This window comes from Marmota marmota, unplaced genomic scaffold, assembly GCF_001458135.2.
Source record: "Marmota marmota marmota unplaced genomic scaffold, marMar, whole genome shotgun sequence".
NCBI classification, from domain to species: Eukaryota; Metazoa; Chordata; class Mammalia; order Rodentia; family Sciuridae; genus Marmota; species Marmota marmota.
The window spans coordinates 15,272,591-15,297,365 of NW_025999925.1; the positions used below are offsets into that span (position 1 = coordinate 15,272,591).

Consider the following 24,775-nt stretch of genomic DNA (forward strand, 5'->3'; position numbering starts at 1 on the left):
TCTACTGCTAAGCTACATCCTCAGCTCCAGGATGTTGTGTTGAGAGATTGATAATTTTAATCTACTGATTTTAAATGCAAAAAAATAAACAAACAAACAAAAACAAAGAAGAAGAGAAGAAATAAAAAGTGAAAGAAAAAATGGAGCTGCTGCTTTAGTCTTTCTAAAAATAATGCTTTTAAAAAATTTTAGCCAGGCACAGTAGCACATGCCTATAATATGAGCAACTCAGGAGGCTATAGCAGATGAATTGCAAATTGGAGGTCAGCTTGGGCAACTTAGTGAGACCCTATCTCAAAATAAAATTTAATAAAGGAAAAGGATTGGGGTGTAGCTCAGGAGTAAAGTGCCACTGGGTTCAATCTCTGATATTAAATAATAACAACAATAACAGTAATAAAAATGATGGTGATGATGATGTTGCAAAGAGTTTTCAGATTCAATATCTGTTTACTTATCTGTTTAATTTTTGGTGCTTGGGATTGAGCCAAGAGTCTCATGCATGCTACGCAGGAACTCTACCACTGAGTTACTAAATTTCAATCCCCGGCTCTCTTCAATTTTGACATGAGAAAATATCAGCCCAGAGAGGTTAACTGCCACACAGCATGATGCTGACAGACAGTCAAATGCAAGACCTCTGACCCTTGACTCAGTACCATTCTCACTGGCCCTTAAGATCTTATTTGACTCTCAGATATCCACATGTACAGGAATATGAAAATCTCATACAGTAAAAATTTTAAGTCATATTTAAGTCACAGAGTATATTCCTAAGCAAAACCCTCAGAAGATGATTTTTCTAGATTTTAAACTCCTTCATGGAACAAATTTTAATAGTCAACCCATTTTCCAATTGGTTCATTATAAATTTACTGCATTTCATGGCACATTAAGGACTGAAATAGTTTACTGACAAATTCCAGCTCAAATTGTTTGTTAACCTGAAATTTCTGTTGTGATGGTTTTAGTAATGACAGGGCATATTAGGCTGTTTTTTTTTGAGAAAATGTTATAAATGTGTGTGCCCCCCCCCACACACACACACACCTCTGAGGTCTGACAACCACTGGTACCTTTCAAACTTTGTGTTTGTTCATGTATTTTCACGTTTAGGTGTGTGTGAATTAAAACTCTGAAATGCAGGTAAATTTACAAAGCAACCTTAAATTGGATGATCAAGGCAAGCACACAATTCAAATCATCAGTCAATGGGAAACTAAATGATGTGTAGCATCTTAAGCACATGCCATTGAAGGTCCAGTTATTCACTTCTCTTTTACTGAAATTATTTGCTTAGCTTTATTAGGACAAAAAATATTAAAAAAAATAAAATTTAAAAATTGATCAGTTCAACACTTCAGAAAAACTCTCACATAAAAGCAAAGAAATGAGAATTAGTCTTAGACAATTACGACAAGTAGATATAAAAGAGAGGTGGATGTGGGAGGCATATTAATTTGATCAGAATTAGTCCTAGGTTTTTTGGGGTTTTTTTTCAAAATACGGAACCAGCCTCCAGCCTCAGCCACAGCAAGAGTGACTGAACATACTTCTGAAACATTATATTCGTTTAATTCTGGGAAATTCTGGGAAAGCAGGCACAAACTAGTAAAACAAGAGCAGACAAACAGGCGAGGAAGATGAGAGCCATCTTCATTACACGTTCTCTCTTTGGCCTAGGGTTCATCCCTCATGAAAGGCACTGCCAGGCCACAACATTTAAATGGGATAAAATTTAGATTAAAATTGTTTGGTATATGACTCAGCCTAGCCAATCTAAAACATTTTTGAGAGTTATAATATGATGCTCATTTATTTTTGTCACAACCAATGCTTTAAATCTGACTTTGATAAAACATGGAACTAACATTTAGAAATTCATATTCAGCTGTTTTCTGATTCCATGCAACATATTTCACTGCTAAGCAAAATGATACAATTTTTAGGAAAAAAATATTTTTAGGAGAATAATTGTCTTTATATTTTTGGAAAGAATGAATATGAAAAAATGAATTAGAAGAGAAAAATTCAAAGTATAAGGTTGGAGTGAGTTCATTTTCAAAACATTTTTTAAAACTATTTTTTTTTTCTTAAGACTATGTTTGGAACTATTACATACTCAAATCATCAGAAGTTATGTAAAATGTGGATGAGCTGCCCCTAACCAGTTTCTGACTCTGGAGTCCTGATACAGAGCAGTGGAAAGTGATCACTCATGAAGGATAAGGTGATCAATTTGACCCTGGAACTTGATTTCCAACAAAGGCAAGATTCTACCTTGTCCCTATCCTATCACTTTAACTTGCACTTTGAGGACACTGGGAGGGAAATAATTGAGTAGATATCTATGAGACTGTGAACAGATTAGGCAAAAGGGGGTGTGTGTATGGTGGAAGAGACCCACACCCCACAATCCTCTGCCAAAGCCTGGGGCTCAGAAGCTCGCTCTCTCACCTCCACGATATCTGAGTTTGTCCGGCTCTCATGTGGCTCGTTGTACTCCGTGTACTTGAGCAGCACCTTGTCCATGTCGGTGCTGGCATACTGGAACAGCTTGTTGGTGCTGTTGAAGATTATCAGTGCAATCTCACAGTCGCACAGCACGCTCAGCTCATAAGCTTTCTTCATCAACCCAAATTTCCTCTTTGTAAATGTCACCTGGAAAAAAGATAGCAGGCAAATTTTTTTTTTTTAAGAAAAAAATACTTGTGCATTGTGTGTGTGTGTGTGTGTGTGTGTGTGTGGTCTATCTGTGTTTACACTTGTTTTTTCTTTAGAAAACAATGGTGTGTAATTGTCAGAGCTTTGGGCACTAACACATTCGGAGAGAAAGCAAATAAATAGAATTTCTGCTTAGAATTTTAAAATGTGACATTCTTAGCTTGTTTGAGAACATGCAACTGTAAATGTAAGATTTAACATACAGCAACTTAATGAAGGTGATTAGAGAACTGCTCATATTTCTTAACATTTTCCTTATTGTTCAGTCTCATGCCACTTCATTGAAAACACTGTAAACCTTGACTGTGTTCTCAAATTTGTATTTTGTTTTCTAGAAATCCATCAAGGCACTGGGAAGTACTTTAGCCATAATACTGTGAGGATTTTTATTCTTTTGCTTATCTATTTTCCCTTCTCAGGCCAGAAACTGTATTGTTATTTTTGACTTTTTCTTCTTTACTCTACCAACAATCCCATAATTCCTTCCCTCAAAATATTTCTCAAGTTCACACTTGTCTATTTCCCAGGCGACTCAATCACTCGTGTCCTTATCATTTCATTTTGAGCCAGCCTCGCAGCTTCCTGTCCTAGAGGATCTCTCTGCCTGCAATCATTCCCTCTTCAATTCATCTCAATCTGTAAATTCTGTCTTTCTCCTCATGAGCTGTCCCCAACAGCTTCCATTCTAGCACTGTTCTCTTCCTACCTGTCAATCCCACCAAAAGTAAATGCAATATCTTTCACTCTTTCCATTTCAGTCTTTTCTTGATTGAACTTCAGCTTGCACTCCAGCGTGCCCACCAAAAAGGAATGAACATTTTCAGTTACAAGGCGGTATATGGCTTAGTGTTTACCAGTACGTATTATGCAGAAGAGCAATCCTGTAAAATACTCCTTCGAGAAAAGTTCAGTGGCCCAGTATGTTTGGGAAGGAGCCTAAGAAATGATTTAAACCTTTGTTTAACCTGCTTTCTCATCCTATGGCTGACAGAATCATTTGTTTCTCTGTTTATTTTAACACTATGATTCTTGAGAACTAGGTTTTGGAGGCATACACTCTGAGAAATGTTGACTAACTTATTTTAGCTACTGATTTCAGTAGGGACTAGTTAATTTTTTTTTCTCACCTTCACATCCAGCAGAGGCCAGCTCAATTTTTTTCTACCATGTGTTTGTAATTCCTAAATCTAGATCCATTCTCTCTTTCTGTCTCCAGATACCCAATGGATGTTCTTCAGTCCTACATCGATCAAAATGTCCTAGGAATAGAAAATCTCCAAAGCTCAACCTCATTATCTTTACTTTTCAATTTACTTCCCCTTCTGGATTCACTATCTCTTCATAAGCTCAGCCATCCAAACTCAAGACTGAGGTGTTTTTTTTTTTTTTACTTATTTATTAGTATATCATAGTTACATATAATATTGGGGTTCATTTTGACATAATCACACAAACATGGAATATAATTTGTTCCACTTCAGTTCCTAGTATTTCCCCTTTCTGTTTCCTCCTCCTTACCCTCATTCCTCTTTCTCTACTCAGAGTAAGGTTTTTTTTTTTTTTTTTTTGGTATTGGGGCTTGAACCCAGGACACTTTACCACTGAGATACATTCTACATCCTCAGTTCTTTAGATTTTATTCTGAGATAGGATCTCATCAAATTGCTTAGAACCTCAATGAGTTATTGAGCCTGGCCTCAAGCTTGCGATCTTCCTATCTCAGCTTCCTGAGCCACTAGAATGATAGGCCTATACCATCTTGCTCAGCTTAGAGTGAGCTTTGAATTATTCCTTCCACTCCTACTCCCAACCCCAACACCTAAATAAATGTATTGACAGAAACCATGGCTAGCAGACAGAAAACCTGGACCCCAGTCTTCTCATTCCTCCCCATTTTGGTAGCTAGTTATTGTTTAACTATTTTTTTTTTAAAGATAGCTAGGATTTTTTTAAACTTTTTTTTTTTTAGTTGTAGTTGGACACAATGCCCTTATTTTATTTATTTTTATGTGGTGCTGAGGCTCAAACCCAGCTCCTCGCACATGCTAGACGAGGGCTCTACCTCTGAGTCACAACCTCAGCCCCTATTGTTTTACTTTTCACCTTTCCTTTTTCCTTAACAGCACTTATATATTATAATTTGTATATTTCTTGTCATGATTTAATTTATATATTTTCACAAGGGTATGTGCTATTTTCATTTTGCTCACTGCTGTATCCTGGTGCCCAGAGCAGTAGACATATATAAGTACATCGTAAATGTTGTAGAATAAAAACTTAATAGGGAAAACCATTGTGTCAAGTCTTTAGAAGTAACAAGTTGATGTATGCTATATAAAATTATGTGATAACTTCTTATGGGAAAATTCATACATAGAATTTTTAAAAGATAAACTTTTACTTAATAATAAGTATCTAACTTTATTGTATTGGCACTGATGGTAGCATGGAAGAAAGGAAAAGAATGTGGAGTCTAGATTCAGATAACCCTGGATTTAAATGCTGAATGTGCTCTTTACTACACATGAGAAATTCACATAAACTTCTTGGAGTTTGATTTTTCATCTATAAAATGGAGATAATACTTTCTGTCAGGTTCGCTGTGAGAATTATATAAAATAATGTATGTGCAGTACAGAGTACAGAGTTTAGCGTAAATGCTCCATAAATCTTGGTTCCCATCCATTTCTTAGTTGACTAAGCAGGAAATGAACTAACAAAATACATGCTTTGGTGTCTTGAAGAGTCCACTGATTAGGGCTACTTGAGGCAGCCGCTACTCCCAATGGAAAGATAAAGCTGAACTATCCCTGCTGACCATACTGTGCAGAAAAAAGCATTTGGTATCAGCCAGCACACATCAGCTAGTCTGAATCTATTCAGATGTTGCTTGCATTCAATGTGGACAATTTTTTTTCTGTAATCATTTCCAGTGTCTCACCTTCTATTTATGATAATTGTTTTTCTCAAGTGCTTCTGAAAAAAAAATACAGCTAAGATTTTATTTTCATATCTGATTACCATACTACTTTAGAAACTTTGTTCTGGTTCACTCAGATAAGTTACAACTGATATTAAGGACGGGCTAGAGACCACCTTTTTGGAATGGATAAAGAAATATAATCATTAATTACATAGAGCCATTCAAAATGTCATTTAATGTTTCTTTCAGATGCAATTTAGATATGAAACTATAACTGCATGCTGGTATTTTACCCAGTGAAATAGGCTATAAAATATATTTGAAACAGAAGGCACTGGCCTAAAATACTTTCATGTCTCAAACTACTTTTAATCAGACTTCATGACCACAAACTGTAGGTGGAATGTCTCATACAGTATGGTTTCTATCATATTCAAACCTCAGAATTTAGCATGTTACAACACTTGCCATCAAAGTGTATTTCTGTACAAAAATATCACTAAAACTACATTTGTGTTTACTCTTAGATTCACCTCAACTTTTGTGTAATCAAATAGGCTGCTGGATAATGCATACTTATTTAATAATACCTGTCGAAAAAGTCAGTGCATATAGCTTCTTTTCATTAAAACTGCGAACTGAAATGATGACTATATTAAAGCATTTAAGAAAATATCTTCAAAATCTACTCTTAATTGCTCTAAATTTAATTCTGTATTATGTTCATTTTCTTCGTAGCATACTCAAAATGTATTCTATAATGCTTTTTCTCATTGTTCATCATTAGGTAAAATTGTTTTTAAGTTTTAAGTTTTCCAAAGAGATCTGGAATATTACTCTTCGTTTTAAATCTGCCACTCAGTGACACAGATTGCAATCCAGAGCTTTTATACTTAAATATAATAATGTATTGTAATGATTACATTTTTCATAACTTGACAATAGTTGGTAATGGGAACGAGGCCATATTTCTATTTCAATAGCATATTTTGAAAACCTTAGGTGAGACAGAATGCTGTTTTTATAATAGTTAGGTAAAGAGATGTTTTTTCCCAGTGTTTTCATTAATCAAGGTGCATCCAGAAAAGAATAAAGCCAATATTATTTAAGTGGGCACTGTAATTCAACATCTAGTTTTCAGAACTAAAGAGATTTAATAAAGTCTATATGCATGGAAGGCAAAACTACACTGTAAACACTGACCATTTTATGTTATTTTCTTTACCTGTTGAATCTTTAAATAGCCCCAAATGTTGTTGATCATGTTGTAAGAAAATATTTCATTATTAAGTTTCATAGTAACCCTGAGTTTTAAATCCTATCATAAGGGCAGGTATCACACCACTTTGTTGACAATGGTTAAAGAATTTATGGGGTATGAATCAGAAATTAAAATTAGAATTTGCAATTGATAAAAGACACGTTCATCAAAAACAGCTACATAAAATTCAGTTATGAAGAATTTAAGATAATCCACTCAAAAGAAACATAAAAAAATCTGATTCATTTTTATTAAGCATTTTTCTATATGCCAAACATTATGCTAAAAGATATTTATTGAATATTCTCCATTGCAGATATTTGTGTTGGGTGCTGTGGCTTCTATTACATGAAATAATATCTCTTTTGTTTATGTCACTTCATTGTGGTTAGAGAAAAGTCATTTAACTCCTTAACGCTTGAAAGGAAATTTTTTTTTATTGGGAACAAAATACATTACTTGGCCAATAGAGTTATATTTTTAGTCATGTCTAATGATTTGGAATTGTGTTTTCATCCAGAGTTGGGTGAATTTAGTTTTTGTTTTCAGACAACTTTTTCTCTATAGTGATCAAGGAAAATAATAGTAGGTGTTAAACCAATCAAGACGAATATGAAATAAAATCAACCATATTGGTCATTTCTTATCCTGTACTTGATGAAGAGCAACTGTGGCTTGATGCCCTCTCCCCTTCCATCTGGTCACAGGCAGGCTCCTAGCACCAGGCACTTGGGCACACTTTGCTGAGGGAGTGGATGTGGAATGGAAATACTATTTTAAAGTCTGATTGTCTCAGAATAGTTTTCTGCTAGTAGTAGGTACTTTTTTGCTTATATTTTGACAATTTAACTTCTCAAAAATAAGATTCTGGATATGTATACTTTTTTTTTAAACTAAAAGTTTGGTTAACATGTTAGTGACATGAATCTTGAGAGAAAGTAATTATATTATTCTGGAATTTATAACAGAAATTAGATAATGTCTGAAAAGAAAGATGTAGGTACAGATGCTCTAGACTTAAAGGCAAATATTTCAAGACGTTCAGAGTAGAATAGCTTTTATTCCTTGCCTGGATGACTCATCATGAAGGATGGAAAAATCCAAAGATAAAAATTGCATTTTACAATCACAGGATACAGAGAGAAAGGGGAGGATCAAGGGTTCAGGATGACTGCATTTGTTGAGCAAAAACTTAATTGAACTTTCTGAAGAGTTCTGAGTTTTTAAAGAATATGTACTTGGCAGAAGGTCTGGTGAAATCCTCATGCACAATATTATATATTTGAGACTGGCTGATAGTAAGTTAGCTGGTTTATACATGACTAAAGAACTATACTTATAGAGGTTGAATTAACTTAGCCGTGCTACGTTTAAGGAAAAGTCTCTAGTATAGTTCCATGGAGGTAAACAACTTTCTTGTTCCCAGGCAACATTTTTATCAGTGGCTTAGATGAAGGTAATGCTTACTAGCTTTGTGTAGAACATAAGTCTGGGCTACAGAGTTAGCTCATGGCTGCTAGAGTCTGCATCCTCAGCTCCTTCTATAGACTTTAGGAAGCTCTGCCACAAACAAGATGAATCAAACAGAGGTAATTTTAAAGTCTGCATTAATATTACACAAGCCCAAGTTTGAGGAAGATTAATGGTCACTGATTTGGGGAAAAGGATCTAAAATTGTTGTGTTCCACAATGAGAATTAATTATGCTTCTGATCTTTCTGTTAGTCAGAACCACCTTTGGCACTATAATCAGTGTTGAGAGTTACACGTTAAGAAGACATTGACTAAATTAGATCATCTACAGGATGGCGAACAGACTGATGTAGGGTCTGAGACAATTTTGTATGAGGAGCCATTAAGGAAATCCGGTATGATTAATGCTACTCCCCCCTCCCCCCCAAAAAAAGTTATAAGTTGAATGTTAAACATTTTCCAAGGTCTAAAATGCTGAGGCCATGTAAAGAGGCATACGAGTGACTGGTTTTGTTTTATAGAATACAGTTAGAAAGCACTGTTGAAAAGAGTAAGGAGTTCAAAAGAAGAGAAAAATCTAGTGATGAGAACTGTCCAAGAATGAACCAGAGTGTACCTAGTGGGCCTGGTTTCACCAAGTTCTTCCCTGAACATGCTCAAATGGAGGGGATATCAAGGTTTCTGTCTAAGGTGTTTCCGAGTTAAGAAGGAAACGACTGGAACATTTATTCTAGTTTTTAGATATTCAGATTCTATACGTGCACTACCGAGGGGAGAATTAAAGCGGTTTGTATACATTTCAAAACGAGCATTTCCTGCTACAGTTTCATGTTGACATGTTAGTGACATGAATAGAATGTTTTATGTTTTGTCTACTTGATTTCATCAATACCTTATAACTATCACTTAAAATTTACATATACCAAAAATAAAATGAAGTCCCTTTTTTTTATAGTTCGAGGAGATGCAAAAGATTGCCAAGAATTTCAGCAATGTTATACCTGATGTGTTGAAAATGCACAGAAAAATAACTGTCCAAATTGAAGAAGTAGGAAATACACATTATCACTTTTTTTTTCAGTGCTGGGGATCAAACCCAGGGCTTCTCACATGCTAGGCAAGTCCTCTACCACTGAGTTATATTCCTATCCCTAAAATATTTTTAAAGAAGTAGGGTATCATTACTGTGCATCATTACTGTCAACGTAGTAAGAAGCAAAAACATGGGGATTGAAAACCATGTCTGAGCCATGTTATTTATGAGCTGTATGCACTTGGGTAAATTGCTTAAAATATCTGAACCTATCTCCCCACTTGTAAAATAGAGGAATTAATAGGCATCTTATGGAGTTTTCCAAAAGACATAGTACAAGTATAAGTGACTTGTCACTGTGAAACATTACACAAGGCACGCAGTATCTTTTTTCTGATATGCCAGGCTCAATTATTTCTTCTTCTATACTGCAAAAGGCTGCTCTTTCAGGACTTATAAATTTTTATTACAATTATTAGCTATGTCTATATTAGACTGTATCTCTCAACTAGATCCTGGGCTTTCCTTGAAAGCCTGGACCACCTTCTGTTCATCTTTATAATTTAAGTTCAAGAACAATACTTGGCAAAATATTTATATAATGAATGAGGGGATAGGTGAATCTAGGAATTATGCATTTCTTGCAATCAAAAAGGAATAGGTAAATGAAAATTCTTACTCATGTTTAGACTATGTTAACAGGAAGTCTGCCACCAAGAAAGGAAAATTTCACATAGTTGTTTTACTTTTCTGTTGCTTTAACTTAAAGTAAAAACAAACATTTGGTGAAACTGAGCAGAAGAAAAACAATTGCAACAAATTTTGTGTATGAGTTTGTTGATGAAATTGGAACATATCATATGTCATCTAATACTACTTTTAGAGAAGAGTATTGACTTTGGCAAAGTTTTGAAAGACGTTCAAAGTCTTTATATAATAAGCTATCTTGCTACTTTTGACAGTATCTCCTTGAAGACATTTGATGACACAGTTCATCATCCCCATTTCTCATATAAACAAGAGCTGAATTGCCTTATCCAAGGCCACAAAACTAGTTCTGGATGGACTAGGAATAGAATCTTTTTCACACAAAATTCATCCTTCTCTAGTCAGCGATTCTTCCCTCTTTTAGTTGACTGTACATTTCATGGGCTGAAGTTTAGCACAGCATGGACCAGTCAAGTAATAATTGAGTGGGATACAGATACTATCTTTTGTGACATTAAAAACCACCAGAAATTCTGATGAGTACAAGCAGAGTAGTACATTAATTAATGTAAGGAAACTTTAATTAATGTAAGGATAGTAGTAGTAGTAACATTAATGTAAGGATAACTTTAATTAATGTAAGGATAGAGTAGTAGCAAAATTAATTAATGTAAGGATAACTTTCTAGGTTGAAGTAAAAAAAATACTAAACTTAGAACAAGTTGGTTTCTGGGTCTCTATTATAAAACAAAGCTGCTTTTGTGTATCTCTGCAGCCTAGGCTGCTTGCAGACACTCAGGTCATTTCCACTGAAGCTAGTGAGGACCATGTGTGGCATCAGTGGGTCCATACTATTTTTGTATTTATGGAGGTTTACATTTCACAACATGGGAAATATTTTGGTAGCAAACACATGCCTGATTATAGCAAGAATAAAAAAGATGTACCTCTGATTTACACACAATGTAAACAACAAGTTCTGAAAACAGAGGACATGTTCTATGTCATTTCATGTGGGGCAGGGAAGCTAGTCAAATGACTGCATATGGAAAGGGTATTTCATGATCTGTCTCCACTCTACACCCTTCCTCCCTCCATTCACCATCCTAGTCCTGGTCTTATTCAAAAAGTCACCTTAGAAGAGCTTTCCTCCATATTAATAGCAGGAGTTCTTGCACCTTACAGGAAAGAGTTGTGAACCAATGAAGGAGAAGGGCCTTTGGCAATAGAAGGTACCCACATCTATAAGAATAACTGAAGCCTAACTTAAAGGACTTCGGAAGCAACATTAACTTTACCTATAGTCACAAATACTTCTTTCTACCAATCAGAATACGTTTGGCCTAATATTAGTCAAACTGCATAGTACTCACTGAGTGGACCATTTTTACCCATGTCCCCTTTTTCATTTTTGCAGTACAGGGGATTAAACCCAGGTCTTTGCACATGTTAACCAAGTGCTCTGCCTATGAGCTATACCTCTACCCTGCCTATTTCTTTTACTCATGAAATAACAGTAATTTCTTGGTTTTATAATGTATTTGGAACTAATATACCCATCTAATTCTATTGTCAATATTTTTATATTTAGTCATTTCTTTCTTCAAATAGAATCATGATAGCTATAACTTTCATCCTACGAAAATATTTTAGATCTCATTCTCCTCATCCCCCCACCTGGATAATATCTGTTTCTTCCCAATTAGGCAAGCTGAATGGCTAATGAGTAAGAAGATGGACAGTACATAGAGACAAAGAACTCTGTAATCCAGGAGCCACTGGGTCTCCCTATGTGTTTAAAGGGTTAGGGACGGAGTCAAGAGTCTGTAACAACAATCTTTAATTGAAAAAAAGGGAAATGCCCTCCTAAATGCTCCATTTCCCCCCTCCCTTGTTCCTGACAGTAAGTAATGGTACGACTGTTCTGAAGTATTTCTCTTTAGTTTTATTTTGTTTAATTCAGTCTGTCATTAGAAAGGCTTGCGAGCTTTAGGCTTGATGATTACTCTCGGTGGGAGGAAGCAATGCAACTGCAGACTTGTGTTCTAGACAAGCACTCCTTTATACAATGACGGGGCCTGCCATCCTAAATGAAAGGCTCTTTAAAGAGCAGTGAGGGACTCTTTTAAGCAGACTGCTACCATGTGCTTGTAACCCTCCAGCACAACTTGCAAGGATGAGACAGCAGTGTGTTCTGCTGCAAAGAGGACCATTGTCCTCGCTAGCCTCAAGCAAACCGAGTGTGTTTCACTGAAACATAGTAGTACTTGCAAAGGATTTTCAAGCAGTAGTTCCTAAAATTCTGAACAAGATAAAAGGATTAACATAAGGGCTGAAGAGTATAAAATTCATAATTCTACCAACTCCTCACCCTAAGACAACAACCCAAATCCCAAAATAAAATTTTACATCTTGTGCACTGTACTGTGAGGGAAAATAATAAACAGTAAATTTGATCCCAAATAATTGAGTGCATATTCATGAACTTGAGTGTTTATTATCAAACTCACAAAGTCTGGGTTTCAATATTCTGATACATTTGTCTCCATGAGGAAAGGGAAGGTTGATTTAAAATGATGAAATTTGCCAGGATTTAAAAGATTTTATTGTGGCCTATTTTTAAGTCTAGGAGTGTTTTTGGCTTTTAAAAGAGAAGACTATAATGCAATATGCTTTTAATTTTGTATATGTGCAGTTCAGATCTGCTTGGTTTGTTAAAGGGCTGATTTACATTCTAAATCCAATCTGTAGAAGCAGTCATAAAATAAATACCTCTGTTTCTCTACCTCATCTACATAAGATATATAATCTGAAACTGCAACGAATCACATAAGCCAGATTAATATTTTGGGGCAAAAACATGTTTACTAGTTCAACAAAGCCAAAATGTACCTAAGGTAAAGGTCAAAGAATGCTTCATTCCCTGCTGAGCAAAAGCTCAGGAAGCACATTTGTCTATGTTTTCCTGTCATAACAGGAAGAGTGTAACTTCTTCCTTTCCACAATGGCTTCAGTTTTACCTCCTAACTCCAATATTTTCTCCCTCAGGGCCTTCCAAATCAATCCTTGCAAGACAGAAGGCAGGAGGCTGTCTCGGTTGTAGTTTCCAAACAGTTACATTTGTTGAAATGTTATTTAAATGTTAGTGATTTCTTAAACTAAACTGTTCCAATTTAAAATTAAAAGTCAAATTTCCAAACATTTAAATTGGTTCTCTTATTCCTATTAATGGTCCAACATATTTCAAGAGAAACACAAATGCACACTGCAAATTATGGAATTTTAATTTACTTCAATTTAATTATGTTATTTAATTTTTTTCTTAGCCACAGCCATTATTCTCAAAAAAATGTTTCCAAATTGTTTTCACTTAGAGAGCAATAGGATATAAACCTTAAAAATACTTTCACCCTATTAATTTTTGAAGGTGCTGCATTTTAAATGGATAAATTATAATGTTTTAAGGGGAATTTTGACTGCAAAGGACATGGTCTTTGAAATATTTAGCAACACGTCTTTTAATCTACAATTTGAAAGAAATCTCTTCATTTATGTGGTTTATTTATAATGTTAGTATTTTTAGTGCTGGTTTCTCAGTTATTTAGTGTCATACATAGTTTGCCTTTTGCAAAGCAAAAAATGACTTGTAGTAAGCAGAACTGTGTGTACATGGACTCACAGGTGAAAGGGCTGTTGATGTCAGCTTCTTACATAAAATGCATAAACGCAACAGAATATTTTAAGTCACAGTTTTGAATAGAAATTATGTGAGATATAGAAATTATAAATGAAGTAATAAAACATTGTAAGACAACCCCCCCTCAATTCCAAAATATATTTTTTACACAAAGTGACAGAATTCTTTCCCTTGTGAAAATTTTGGCTTCTCCTGGATTTACCACTACCAAAGGAAATCTAATGAATGGGCTTGACAGCAGTTGGGATATCTTTCTGGCAATAGTGGAATAGATAGAACTTATAAATATAAACTGTCACACATCAGCTAGATATGGTGGCACATGACTGTAACCCCAGAGACTCTGGATGCTGAGGCAGGCGGATTGCAAGTTTGAGGCCAACCCCAGCAATTCAGCAAGACCCTGCCTCAAAAGAATAAAACATAAATGTCATACACTGTAGAGAATGCAGACAGTGTGTGTCATACACTATTGCTATGATTCAACTTCACAGTGGAGAGATCACTTGTGAATTGTTTTCAAAGTTGCTAGGAATAATTTTAAATTGCTAGGAATTATTTCAAATTGCTGGGATAAACAGAAGTAAATGCTATGATGTCCTGTCAAACACACGTGAGCACTCTGGCTACTGCTTTTTTGTTGTTGTTGTTCTTAATTTGGAAATCCTTAAAAGTATAATTTATGCCATTTTTTTCCTTCTGGTTTTCTTTCTCAATCTTTTCAATCACCAGTAATTCCAACTCTGAATAAAGATTTTGGTGATTTTAAGATTAATGAAAAATGGTTTAACTAATATTCATGAGAAACTTTTAAAGTAGGCATCTCCAGTATGCATCAATGTACTCTCTAATTCAATTCTGAGATGTACCACATCTTAATATATTACTATGATACATCCTAATTTTACTTATAAATGAGTTTAGTTTAATTTTTAATCCAAGTGTAGAGTAGGCAGTCAGCTATTAAGAAATGATACTAGGAAAAAAAGGCACATATCATTATCATTATAAGGTATTTTAAGGTTATTTGGGGTTTAGAAATCAATGAACACTTTTGCATTGATTAGCTTCTCATTGAAGCTGAAAAAGTTTCCAGCTATTCTTTGACCAAGGAGGACAACTCTGCCATAGTATTTAGAAATAAAACTGATGAACCTGGAAGTTCTGTTCTTTCAGGCAAAGAAAAGCCTCTGACAGTGTGACTGCATGGCACTGTTCTTCAGAGTTCCATACAGCGATTTTCTCAAAGCAATTAATTCATATTTCTCAATTAACCAGTTGCCTACATTTAAACAATGCATCTGTCTCAATTTCAACAAATTTTATATAAGATTTTTAGGATGAAATTTCCAAATTTAGTATTATAATTAACCCTTTACTGATGTTCTGGATATCACTTTGAAAGGAAGTTACATTAAAAATCCCTTTGAAATTTTAGCTAAAATTCTAAGGACTGAAAACAATGGAGAACAGAAGAAAGTAAGAAGCAAAAAAAAAAATGTTTTTCTTTTCAAAAGAGTCATTTGAGGGAATCAATCCATCCCTTTTTAGTTTAGTGTAGAATACATCAGATTTAGCTGAAAAATGTCAGTATGTGGAAACTGTCAGAGGATGCATCTACATTGAGCACATTTTTCCAGCCTTTTTTTTTCCCTCAGCTCATTTCATATAATGTATGAGTCACATAAAGAAACAGATAGGAACACGAGAAGAGGAAATGTTAGAAAATTTAACAGCTATGAACTCTGAATTCTTTTTAGTCATAAGGGGATTCTTCTGTTCTATTAACAGGAGACTGTAGCTAATTGTCTTTAATTTGTGCTCCAGTTATTGCACTGATAATTACATGAAATTTTGTTTGCAGGCAAAAGCTATTAGTGTGCCAGATCTGATGGAAAAAAGAAAACTTAAGGCATTTTTAACATATTTTTTTCTTAACTTTTAATATTTTAGGCCCTAATTGTGTTATTTGCAAATATGTTCCCATTATAGTTACCTAAATATTTAAGTGTCTTTTTTTAAATAACAAGTCTCATAAATAAATTTGGTTTTACCTCTCCTATCTCTTCCAAAGTAGGAAAGCTGAAAAATTTGAATACAAACATACAAGTTTTCTCCAGAGCACAGTATGTAGTTTAGGCTAAGCAAGCCTAATTCTTATATATCTTTCTTCTTAATATAACAGATACAACAGGTTTCTAAATATATTCTGCTTTTAAAAAGAGTCACGTAAGGACAAAACTCATTTAAAAACCTGTTTCAGGCATCAATAGTTAAAAATTGGTATCATATGAAAGAGGCTAAGAGTATATGATGGCCTAATTCAAGCAGATGCTTAAAAAGTGAAAAGAAAAAAATGTAGCTGAAGAAACTGAAATTGTGCTGTTAGCAAAGACTAGATGCTAGAAATGATTTTTAAAAACTGGTGATGAGTAGTTAAAAACAATCTGGTCAACAACACACATTTGAAAATAAAGTCCCTTGGGCATAGAATTTAGGAAAATACTCCCTATCATCATCATAAACCCAGCTCTTAAAAGTCCTGAGTGATTTTGCTTTCCTGTTTACACACCATCCTCTCTGCATCAACTGGCTCTTGCTGGGGTGTGATTCTAAGCCCCTTGTTAGCTTCTGAAGGCACCTTCGTGTTGCTGCTTTCTTTTTCATTTTTCCTTCCATTTTTCTAACACCCTTTTAAGGTAAAGCGCCCTTGAAACGAAGATGCAGGTAGCATTCTTCGGTATGCAACTCCTGTGAGGAGTTGTTTTGACAGAAATCATATTAACCGTAAGAGCTAATGGTTCAAAGAGCATGTGTCTTTATTAGGTCAACTAAGGGAACACTTATGTGCTAGGTGCTTTCCCTTTATCACCTCATTGCATTACGTCAGTGATGCAGTGAGGTAGGTTCTTTTTTTTAATCTTCATTCTACTGAGGAGCAATGAGGCTCAGAGTAACCTGCTAGTGAAGGATGCAGCAACTGGAAGTAGAACTAAGTTTGTATAATTTCTACAAAAACATACTCTTAGCCAGTATATTTTACTGGATGCTGTATGATATAATAGGGGAAACAATGATATGGCTAAATGCATCAAGACATGCTTTGTTTTGCCTTGAATATGAGAGATCTGGGCTTGAATTCTGGCTACTTTCTGGTATTAACTTTATAATCTTCATCAAAACTTATGAGGATATTCAAAGCTTTGCATGATCTGGGTCCTGCCTAGCATTCAGTCTTTCCTCTCAACTTCCTAAAGTTATAGGCTGGGCTCAAGTCCCAGTGGCCTTCTTTGACTCCACAGCCGAGCACTTTCCTATCCTGAGAAGCTTGGCAAATTCTGTTTCCTCCAGAATGTTGTCACCCGCCTGACTAATCTTTTAGCTCCCATCTCTTAGCACTTCCTTAAAGAGGCCATTCTGCAACCCTCCATGGTAAATACCATACCTCTTTGACATTTCATAGTGCTTTCATATTTTCATTCCTAGCACATGAATGAAATTTTCGTCTCATACTTCCATAGTTCCTGTCTCCTATGATCTGTGGCCTACTGGCCAACTCAAGTCCCCCTCAACTGATGTTATGAAAGCTTTAACACAGACGTACTCACTCATTTACATCTTGTGTATGGCTGTATCCAAGCTACCAGGGGAGAGTGGAGTAGTTGAAACACAGCCCCAAAATATGTGCTATCTGGTCCTTTGTGAACAGCTTTGCTGACCTTGTGTGGACAATTATCTGGATGAGATTTTTATCTATCACTGAAGCTTGGTTTTTGGAAAACTGCAGTATATTAATATTTGTTGATGTAATAAATACATTTATTCAGCTATAAAATAGGATTACTAAGGATTAAATGGAATAACAAATAGTTCTTGGAACATAATCATTGACTACTTTTATCAAGCTGTCAGAACATATCTGTAAAATAAACTGATAATTCATGATTTAACTTATATACTACCTTAAGAAATCCACCTTGTCTAGATCAAAAAGTAAGTCATTTTCACAAACTTAAAACTCCATAGAATTTCAAATAAAAAACTTCTAATTTTTATCCTCCCCTAAATTGTATTACATATACAAATAGATTCTGAATTTTAGCTGTTCTGTACTTCCATTTAAAAAGGCAAAATTTGGGGCTGGAGTTGTGGCTCAGCGGTAGTGCACTTGCCTGGCATGTGTGAGGCCCTGGGTTTAATCCTCAGCACCACATATAAATAAATAAAATAAAAGATCCATCTACAACTAAAAAAGCCAAAAATTTTTAAAAAGGCAAAATTTAGTTTAAACAGTTAGCCAGGCTGTTTTATAACAGTTTCATTTTTTAATACACAATTTATCACATAGCATATTTCATTGTACACCTTAAGTCACTTTTGTTTTTGTTTTTGTTTTTTATTCCTGATAAAAACATATCCTGTTCTGTGTAGAGACAAATAGACAAGTGCAATAGAAAAGCAGCTCTTACCCCATTTAAGAAACATGACAGTGAGCCAAAGTGAGATCCTACTAGACTGTGTATGGCAGGACAGCTTCAGAAGGGCAAAACAGCTAGCATACTTCTTCTTAACATGTGAACGCATGTTTAAAGGAAGCCCAGTTTAGAGGTGCCTCCATAGATCTGCTGGTTTTGATTATCTATTAGAAGTGACCTACATACTTTAGGCTCTTGAGACAACTCTCAGAGGAGGTGAGAGGTAAGCAAGAAAAACCTGAGTATATAAGAGAGCTGATCAAAATGGGCAACAGCCATCTAAAACAATCACTAAAATACATATTAAGTCACAACGATTTTCTATTTTACTTCTTCCATTTAAGAGCACTGGATTAAACATCCTATTATACTTACAGACTGGATAAAATAATAAATAGATCCTAAATTCTACAGAATAAAATCAAGGAATCTATTTTTAGAATCAGAGAAAAAGTCAAACTAAACTAAATTTAAATAATTTTTCTTTTCCTAAAATTATTATGGCTTTTAGCATAGGTAAGAGCAATAGGAAAGGTAAACACAACCATATTTAAAGTTTCAAAGTTCACTTGTTAGCTCAAAAGTATGATGCTAAAGTTCTTGTAACCCTACGTGAGTTTTATGGGTTTTTTTTGGCAAATTTTTCTTCTATGTTTGTTAAGTGAGAGAAGGATACAATGAATCTCATGAACCTAAAAATTATCTGGTGCTATTAATTAATACAATGTAAAAGCTAATTCATGTGATTTTTGACTGCAATCAAAATACATTCTAGTCCAAATAACAAATTCTGGACAGTCAATGGTACATGAAGGTTGATACTTCAGTTTAATTTCAATTTTAAGCTATAAGTCAATTAAAAGTTAATGCCTTAATATTGATAGTTATTACTGTTTGTCTTGACCTATGGTAATAAATGAATGTGTATGAAAACCCAGAAGGAATCCATCTTAAATCTTTGTATCATTCATCCTTTAGCCTGTGTAACTTAAAAATTTATAGTAATTTAAAGGGGTACAAACTTGAACACCTAAAACTCTCCTGAGTTTTTAATGTCCCACTAGCTTTGATGGCATAAATAACGATTCCTATTCATTATAATATATATATATATGTATATATATATACATATATATATATTTGTGTGTGTGTGTATATATATATATATATATATATATATATATATATCTCAACTTTGAGTTTTGAAAAATGAATTTATTCTAGTCTCCCTTGCAAGTCTAGGAAGATAAAAAGGGACACTTAGCAGAGATAAGGATCTTTATTTGGGAGGAATCACAGTAGGATGATCCCAATACTATCTCTGTCTTTATTTAGGGTAAACAGGCAATAGGCCAAGGAATGGCTGTTCTGCACATTCCATGATTCATATGCAAAAGCTGGGGTCCAGCAGCATTGTAGTTTCTCCCAAGGACTATTACTTGACACTAATAGTTAAATACTAATGTTAAATATCAAATATTACTTGATATTTAACATTAGTATGTGTACAAACCACCAAGTTGCCTTTACACAGTCTAGCTAAATCTATTCTTCTCAAGTGTGAAGACACATGAATTAGACCAAAGGCATTCTAGTCTGTAATGTCAACTAGAACATTTGGATGTGTAAAGTCTTCAGAACTGATTGTCTTATACAGACATTATCTTTGGAGTTCTAGAAAGAAATATGACACCATCTGCCTCTATGTTTATAAAATTCAAGATTTGAAGAAAATAGTATGAATTAACTGAAAGTTCTTGCCTATATGTCATATGTTAACTAACATCTTGTATGGGTGTTTTGTTATTGTTGTCAGTACAATCTTAAAATATTTGGGATACATTTCAAAGCCCTTTCATGGTGAAAAGAATGAAACTCATTTTTAGATAGGATATTTAGCCTATATTACAAACCTTCAAATGGATGACCACAAAAGGCCTAGTTCCCATGAATATAAGAATATCTTTGTTTGATGATGCGTGCAATGTAGCAATGCTATGCTTATTAACTCCTAATTATTAAGCTATTCATGTCATACAAGTACAGCTCCCATTTAAAATTCATGTTGAAGTAACAAGTGAATAATCATGAACGTTTAAACTATATTTCTAACAGTTAAGGTGATTTTATTTTCCCTTTTACGTGTAAAAGACTTTAAGCACTTAAACTGGCCACATTTAATTCCAAAAACCTATCATTTATGTCTACCAGTTCAAAATGTTTTCAGTACCCTTAATGTACCTGAGGAAAATGTATTAAATAATCTACGGAAATAAAGATACAAAGAAAATTTTTACCCCACTCACCTGTCTGTTACGTTCATCCATAATCCTCGTAATCTGAATCTTTTTTCTCCCCATAGTCCCCGTTTTTCTTCTCTCTCTCGTCCCTGAAATTATGTATTTTTTCCTTCCTTTTCTTTCTCTTTCCTGTTTCCTTCGAACAAATCTCCTTCTTCAGCACTTGCACGGCTCAGTTCCCAAATTCCTGCATTCGTTCCTGCTGAACAAAAAAGAAAAATTAAATAACACTTTAACAGCAAGCCAGTTTCAAAAGAACAATTATACTCTAATTTCATCCAGGAAATAAACTATATGGAAGTAAAATAATAAAATAAATATTTATTTAAAGCACATGGTATATCATATTCAGTAGCATATCAAGTAGAAATTGTTTGCTTTTGTAATTAAGATAACCTCATAAGTAATTTAACAAGACATTTCATTTAAATGATGAAAACTGCTTTAACGCCAAACACTTGAAATGCATTTTTTTGGTAAAGAGTTTCTTAATATTTTTTAATAAAATTAGGTGACAATTTTCACCCTCCTGTTATGAAAAATTACCTAAATCAGGGAGTTAATGAACCTTTATATACCTGTGTATGCTAAGTAGGGCAGCTAATTCATTTCTGAAGGAAAAACAATCTCCTGTTTTGACAGCAGAGGTGATAACGTCCCTAGTTATGCAAATAGGATGGACGATTATGAAAGTGCTATTTGATATATGTAAATGTCAACTAATTTAAATCTAAATCCTTTAATCATACTTAAAAAAAATCCCCGCTCTGAGAACACTGTTAAAGTAATGTAGTATATTTCATTTTACGTTATAAGCATCTGTCAGCAGTGAGATCTCCTCCTTTTGAAAGCCCTTAGACTGTATGTTGATCACAAGAATCAAAAAAAGATGATAGAAAAGAAATGGTGCAAAAAAATCAAATTAATTATTCCATTTAAAACTATATTTTTATAATAAGCCATTTAAATTTAAACATTTAAATAAGACACATCTCTTTGGGGAGTAAGATACAAAATTAAAGAAGCTTGATATTATATACTGGAGAGCTCTAGGTCATGAATTAAAATCAAAGTGCTGATCATCAATTACAAGAGGTAAACTCAAGGAACACAGAATACCTAAAATATATTTTTAGTAAATTTTAAATTATATCTGAAAATATTTGAACATAATGAGCATGAGTTGCTATGAAATGTGGAAGTTAACAAGAAAGCATTCCACAATGGTTTCTTCTTTGCAAGCAACAGCTTCAATTATTTCATCTCATTTTATGTCAATGAATACAACTACTTTACACACTGTTCAGAATTTCCCTGTTTATTTTAGTTGATGTCTGACACAGACTTGATAAATTCCCACATGTATTATGTAACGCTAAGCCAATGTCCTGGCTATTTAATAGATTATTTGGCTCCAGTTCAAGGTTCTTGGAACAGGAAGGCTGTTAGGTATTCCGTCTGATCATCAGCTGCCTTTTGATTTTTCAAACTTAATTTCTAAATTTTTGTCACCTTGAATACATTTTTTTAAAATGTAAGTTTCAGTGATTATCTAATTGCAAAAGCTATTATGATATAATTGGTTCTGGTGGATTAAGCACTGCTTAAATACTAAGACTATCCATTCTCTTCTGCTTAATGCCTTTCTACTAACCTGTAGGTCGGTTCTGCCTCTCAGAATGTACATGCTGAGTTACATCCTGACCATGGTGCTTATCAAATACTATTATTCCAGCTGCATTTTTAAATGTTGGAAAGAGTTCAAAAGTTTTAAAAAGGTCCATAAATAACACACATTTGACAAATTTACACGAAAACATTTGCTATATAACTTCTATTAAAATCACATTAAAACATAAAAAAAAAAAATCCACACGGCACAATTGCATCATGTAGTCCATGTTGCCAAACATTATCCATCTATTTTTAGAATCAGTCTTAAATATCACTCAACTGGGCAACTTCCCTGTGTTTTCTGTAGTCTTACCTTAGAATAAAGCGGCACATTAGAATGGTATTTCCCACACATGTACCAGACCCCAAAGAGACAAAGAGGCTCTCTCTATTTCAGAAAAACCAATCCATGAATCCATGGTAAATGAACATGGGACGATTTCCCTTCCTTTCATTTAGCTGAGGCGGGTGGCACTGTCGGCTTACAGAACTCTGCCTGTCTAAGCGCTTATTCACTTTAAGGTGGAAGGTCAGGGTGAACAGATTAGAGCGTGGTGACAAGGCAGAGGAGACGCGAAGGTCTACAGACCCTGATTTCAAAACACAAATAAGCCAACAAGTAGCCAGACATCCTGGAGAAAAAAGTTTACTCAGAAAGACAGAGCAAGGGTCTGATAAACCAACTCATAAGAGTTGCTCCGCATCACCACAGGTGTTTCACAACTTTGAAACGAGAGGCTTTTTAGAAAGAGCAGACTTTAAAAACAAATTTTTAAAGACATAATGAAAAATATTTTGCCAGAAAGAATGTAGGTGTGAATGTATTATATGTATATATGTGTGTACATGTATGTGTGTGCACATACGCATGCATATATATAAAATGATTGATAGAAATTGAATATATTTTCCTTTTTGAAATATGCAAGATAATGGAGAGACACAAGTTTAAATTTCAATAGACGTTAACTTTTTTGTTTTCTGAGTGAAAAAATATTTCTTGTAGTGTTGCTTTCTGAACATTCATAATACGCAAAATTGATATAAAAGTTCACATGCAATTCATGGGGATGATACCACTGAGTAACTGTAAAGGAAAATATGTAATGAAACATGTAACTTGGAGCATCTGATTGTGGTCACCATATTTCAAGGATGTCAATAAAATGCAAAGATTTAGGAAGGTTAACAATAGCTCACACATTGTTTTCTTAGCCATAACTATTTTTCTAAACTGAGTTTTACGTGAAGACTATACTGTAAGGTCAGTTTCTAGTAGTAATTTTTAGTAGGCCTAAAGAGGCATAGGAAGACATAATATAACTTTAGCAATCTGTTAAATTGTTTTTCACATATGTAAAAAAAAAGAAAATAATATAAGAGCTAAACAACCTATAGTAGAATTCCAAATTACACTGAAAACTTTCATTATATACAAACATATGCTTACAATAATTCCAGGACTCTTGCTGCTATTTTTTTCCACATAAAAGAACCATTCTTGAAATGACAAATTTACATATCAATAATTAGTAATTTAAAAAAAAGAAAGGAAAAAATACTTTACTATAGTTACATTCTATAGAGTTATAGTCTTCTGCATTGTCCCCCCACCCCTTTCAGCCAACCTAAGTAAAAGAAAAATAAAATCAGGCTGCTTACTAAAAAGGGGAACTTCATTATGGCAGGCTTCTGTTCACTTTGAATTTGGCATAAGCAGACAGATGAAGGCAAAGTGTTTGGGACCCAGTAGAGAAGAATTTCTTCTGGGCAGATGCTAAAGACCATCTCCCACTGGCTCTCTCATTTACAAACAAGTTCCCCTGAGTGACACACTCCTCCCCTCCCCCTTTCCTCCCTCACTTTTCTTGCTGTCTTCCTTCCACCCTCCCTCCCTCCTACAAATCCCTCCCAGTAACACAGAAGAATCTTGACAGAATGGCAGGAAACACGCACAGACTGGTCAGGGAAGGATGTGATGTCAGCAACCACGAACAATAAAAGGTGTAAAGGTGCTTCCTTCCCTAAACTGTTCCAGAAGTGTAAAATGGGAACCAAAACTCTCCACTTCCTTCTCTGAGCAGAACCCTCTGAGTGTGCTGTGCAGCACCCCACACACAGGCCGTGGTGAGGTTCAGATAAGGGACACTGAAGGAAATCCAGACCTGGGACTTGATTTTTAATTTCTTTCTTTAAAATACCTGGAGGAAAAAAACCATTTCAGCTCTAGGTTTGTGTTTTGTTATAATTACTTCAAGAAACAAAAAGAAGAAAAACTCACAGTGACTTTGATGAAGCAGCAGATATATCTCAATTACCATCTATTGTGTTGTACCAAAATTATCTAACAAAGTTAATATAGCCATATAGTTAATATAGCCATATAGTTGATATAGCCATATAGTCTTTCCTTCAAGGCAAATGAATTCTATACAAACAAAGAACCAAAATATATAAATTATAATTGTTTGTTAAAAAAAGTGAATCACAAAAACTGGACAAAAAAAA

General features: G+C 34.4%; 1 protein-coding gene across 26 annotated transcripts in view; it reads right to left on the reverse strand.

The window, feature by feature from the left end:
• Mef2c (myocyte enhancer factor 2C) overlaps positions 1-24,775 on the reverse strand; it is a 164,656-nt gene that overhangs the window by 71,006 nt on the left and 68,875 nt on the right. For 13 of the 26 annotated variants that reach the window (XM_048800270.1, XM_048800255.1, XM_048800257.1 and 10 more), the window contains 2 exons: positions 20,600-20,792; positions 2,458-2,661 (listed from right to left, as the gene is read on the reverse strand). In XM_048800270.1, coding sequence (XP_048656227.1) covers positions 2,458-2,661; positions 20,600-20,653 — 258 coding nt within the window. In that variant the 5' untranslated portion in view covers positions 20,654-20,792. Of the gene's footprint in view, positions 1-2,457; positions 2,662-20,599; positions 20,796-21,171; positions 21,208-22,580; positions 22,959-23,929; positions 24,163-24,775 lie in introns of those variants that run through there. The other 13 variants (XM_048800266.1, XM_048800254.1, XM_048800273.1 and 10 more) reach the window with 8 other exon arrangements.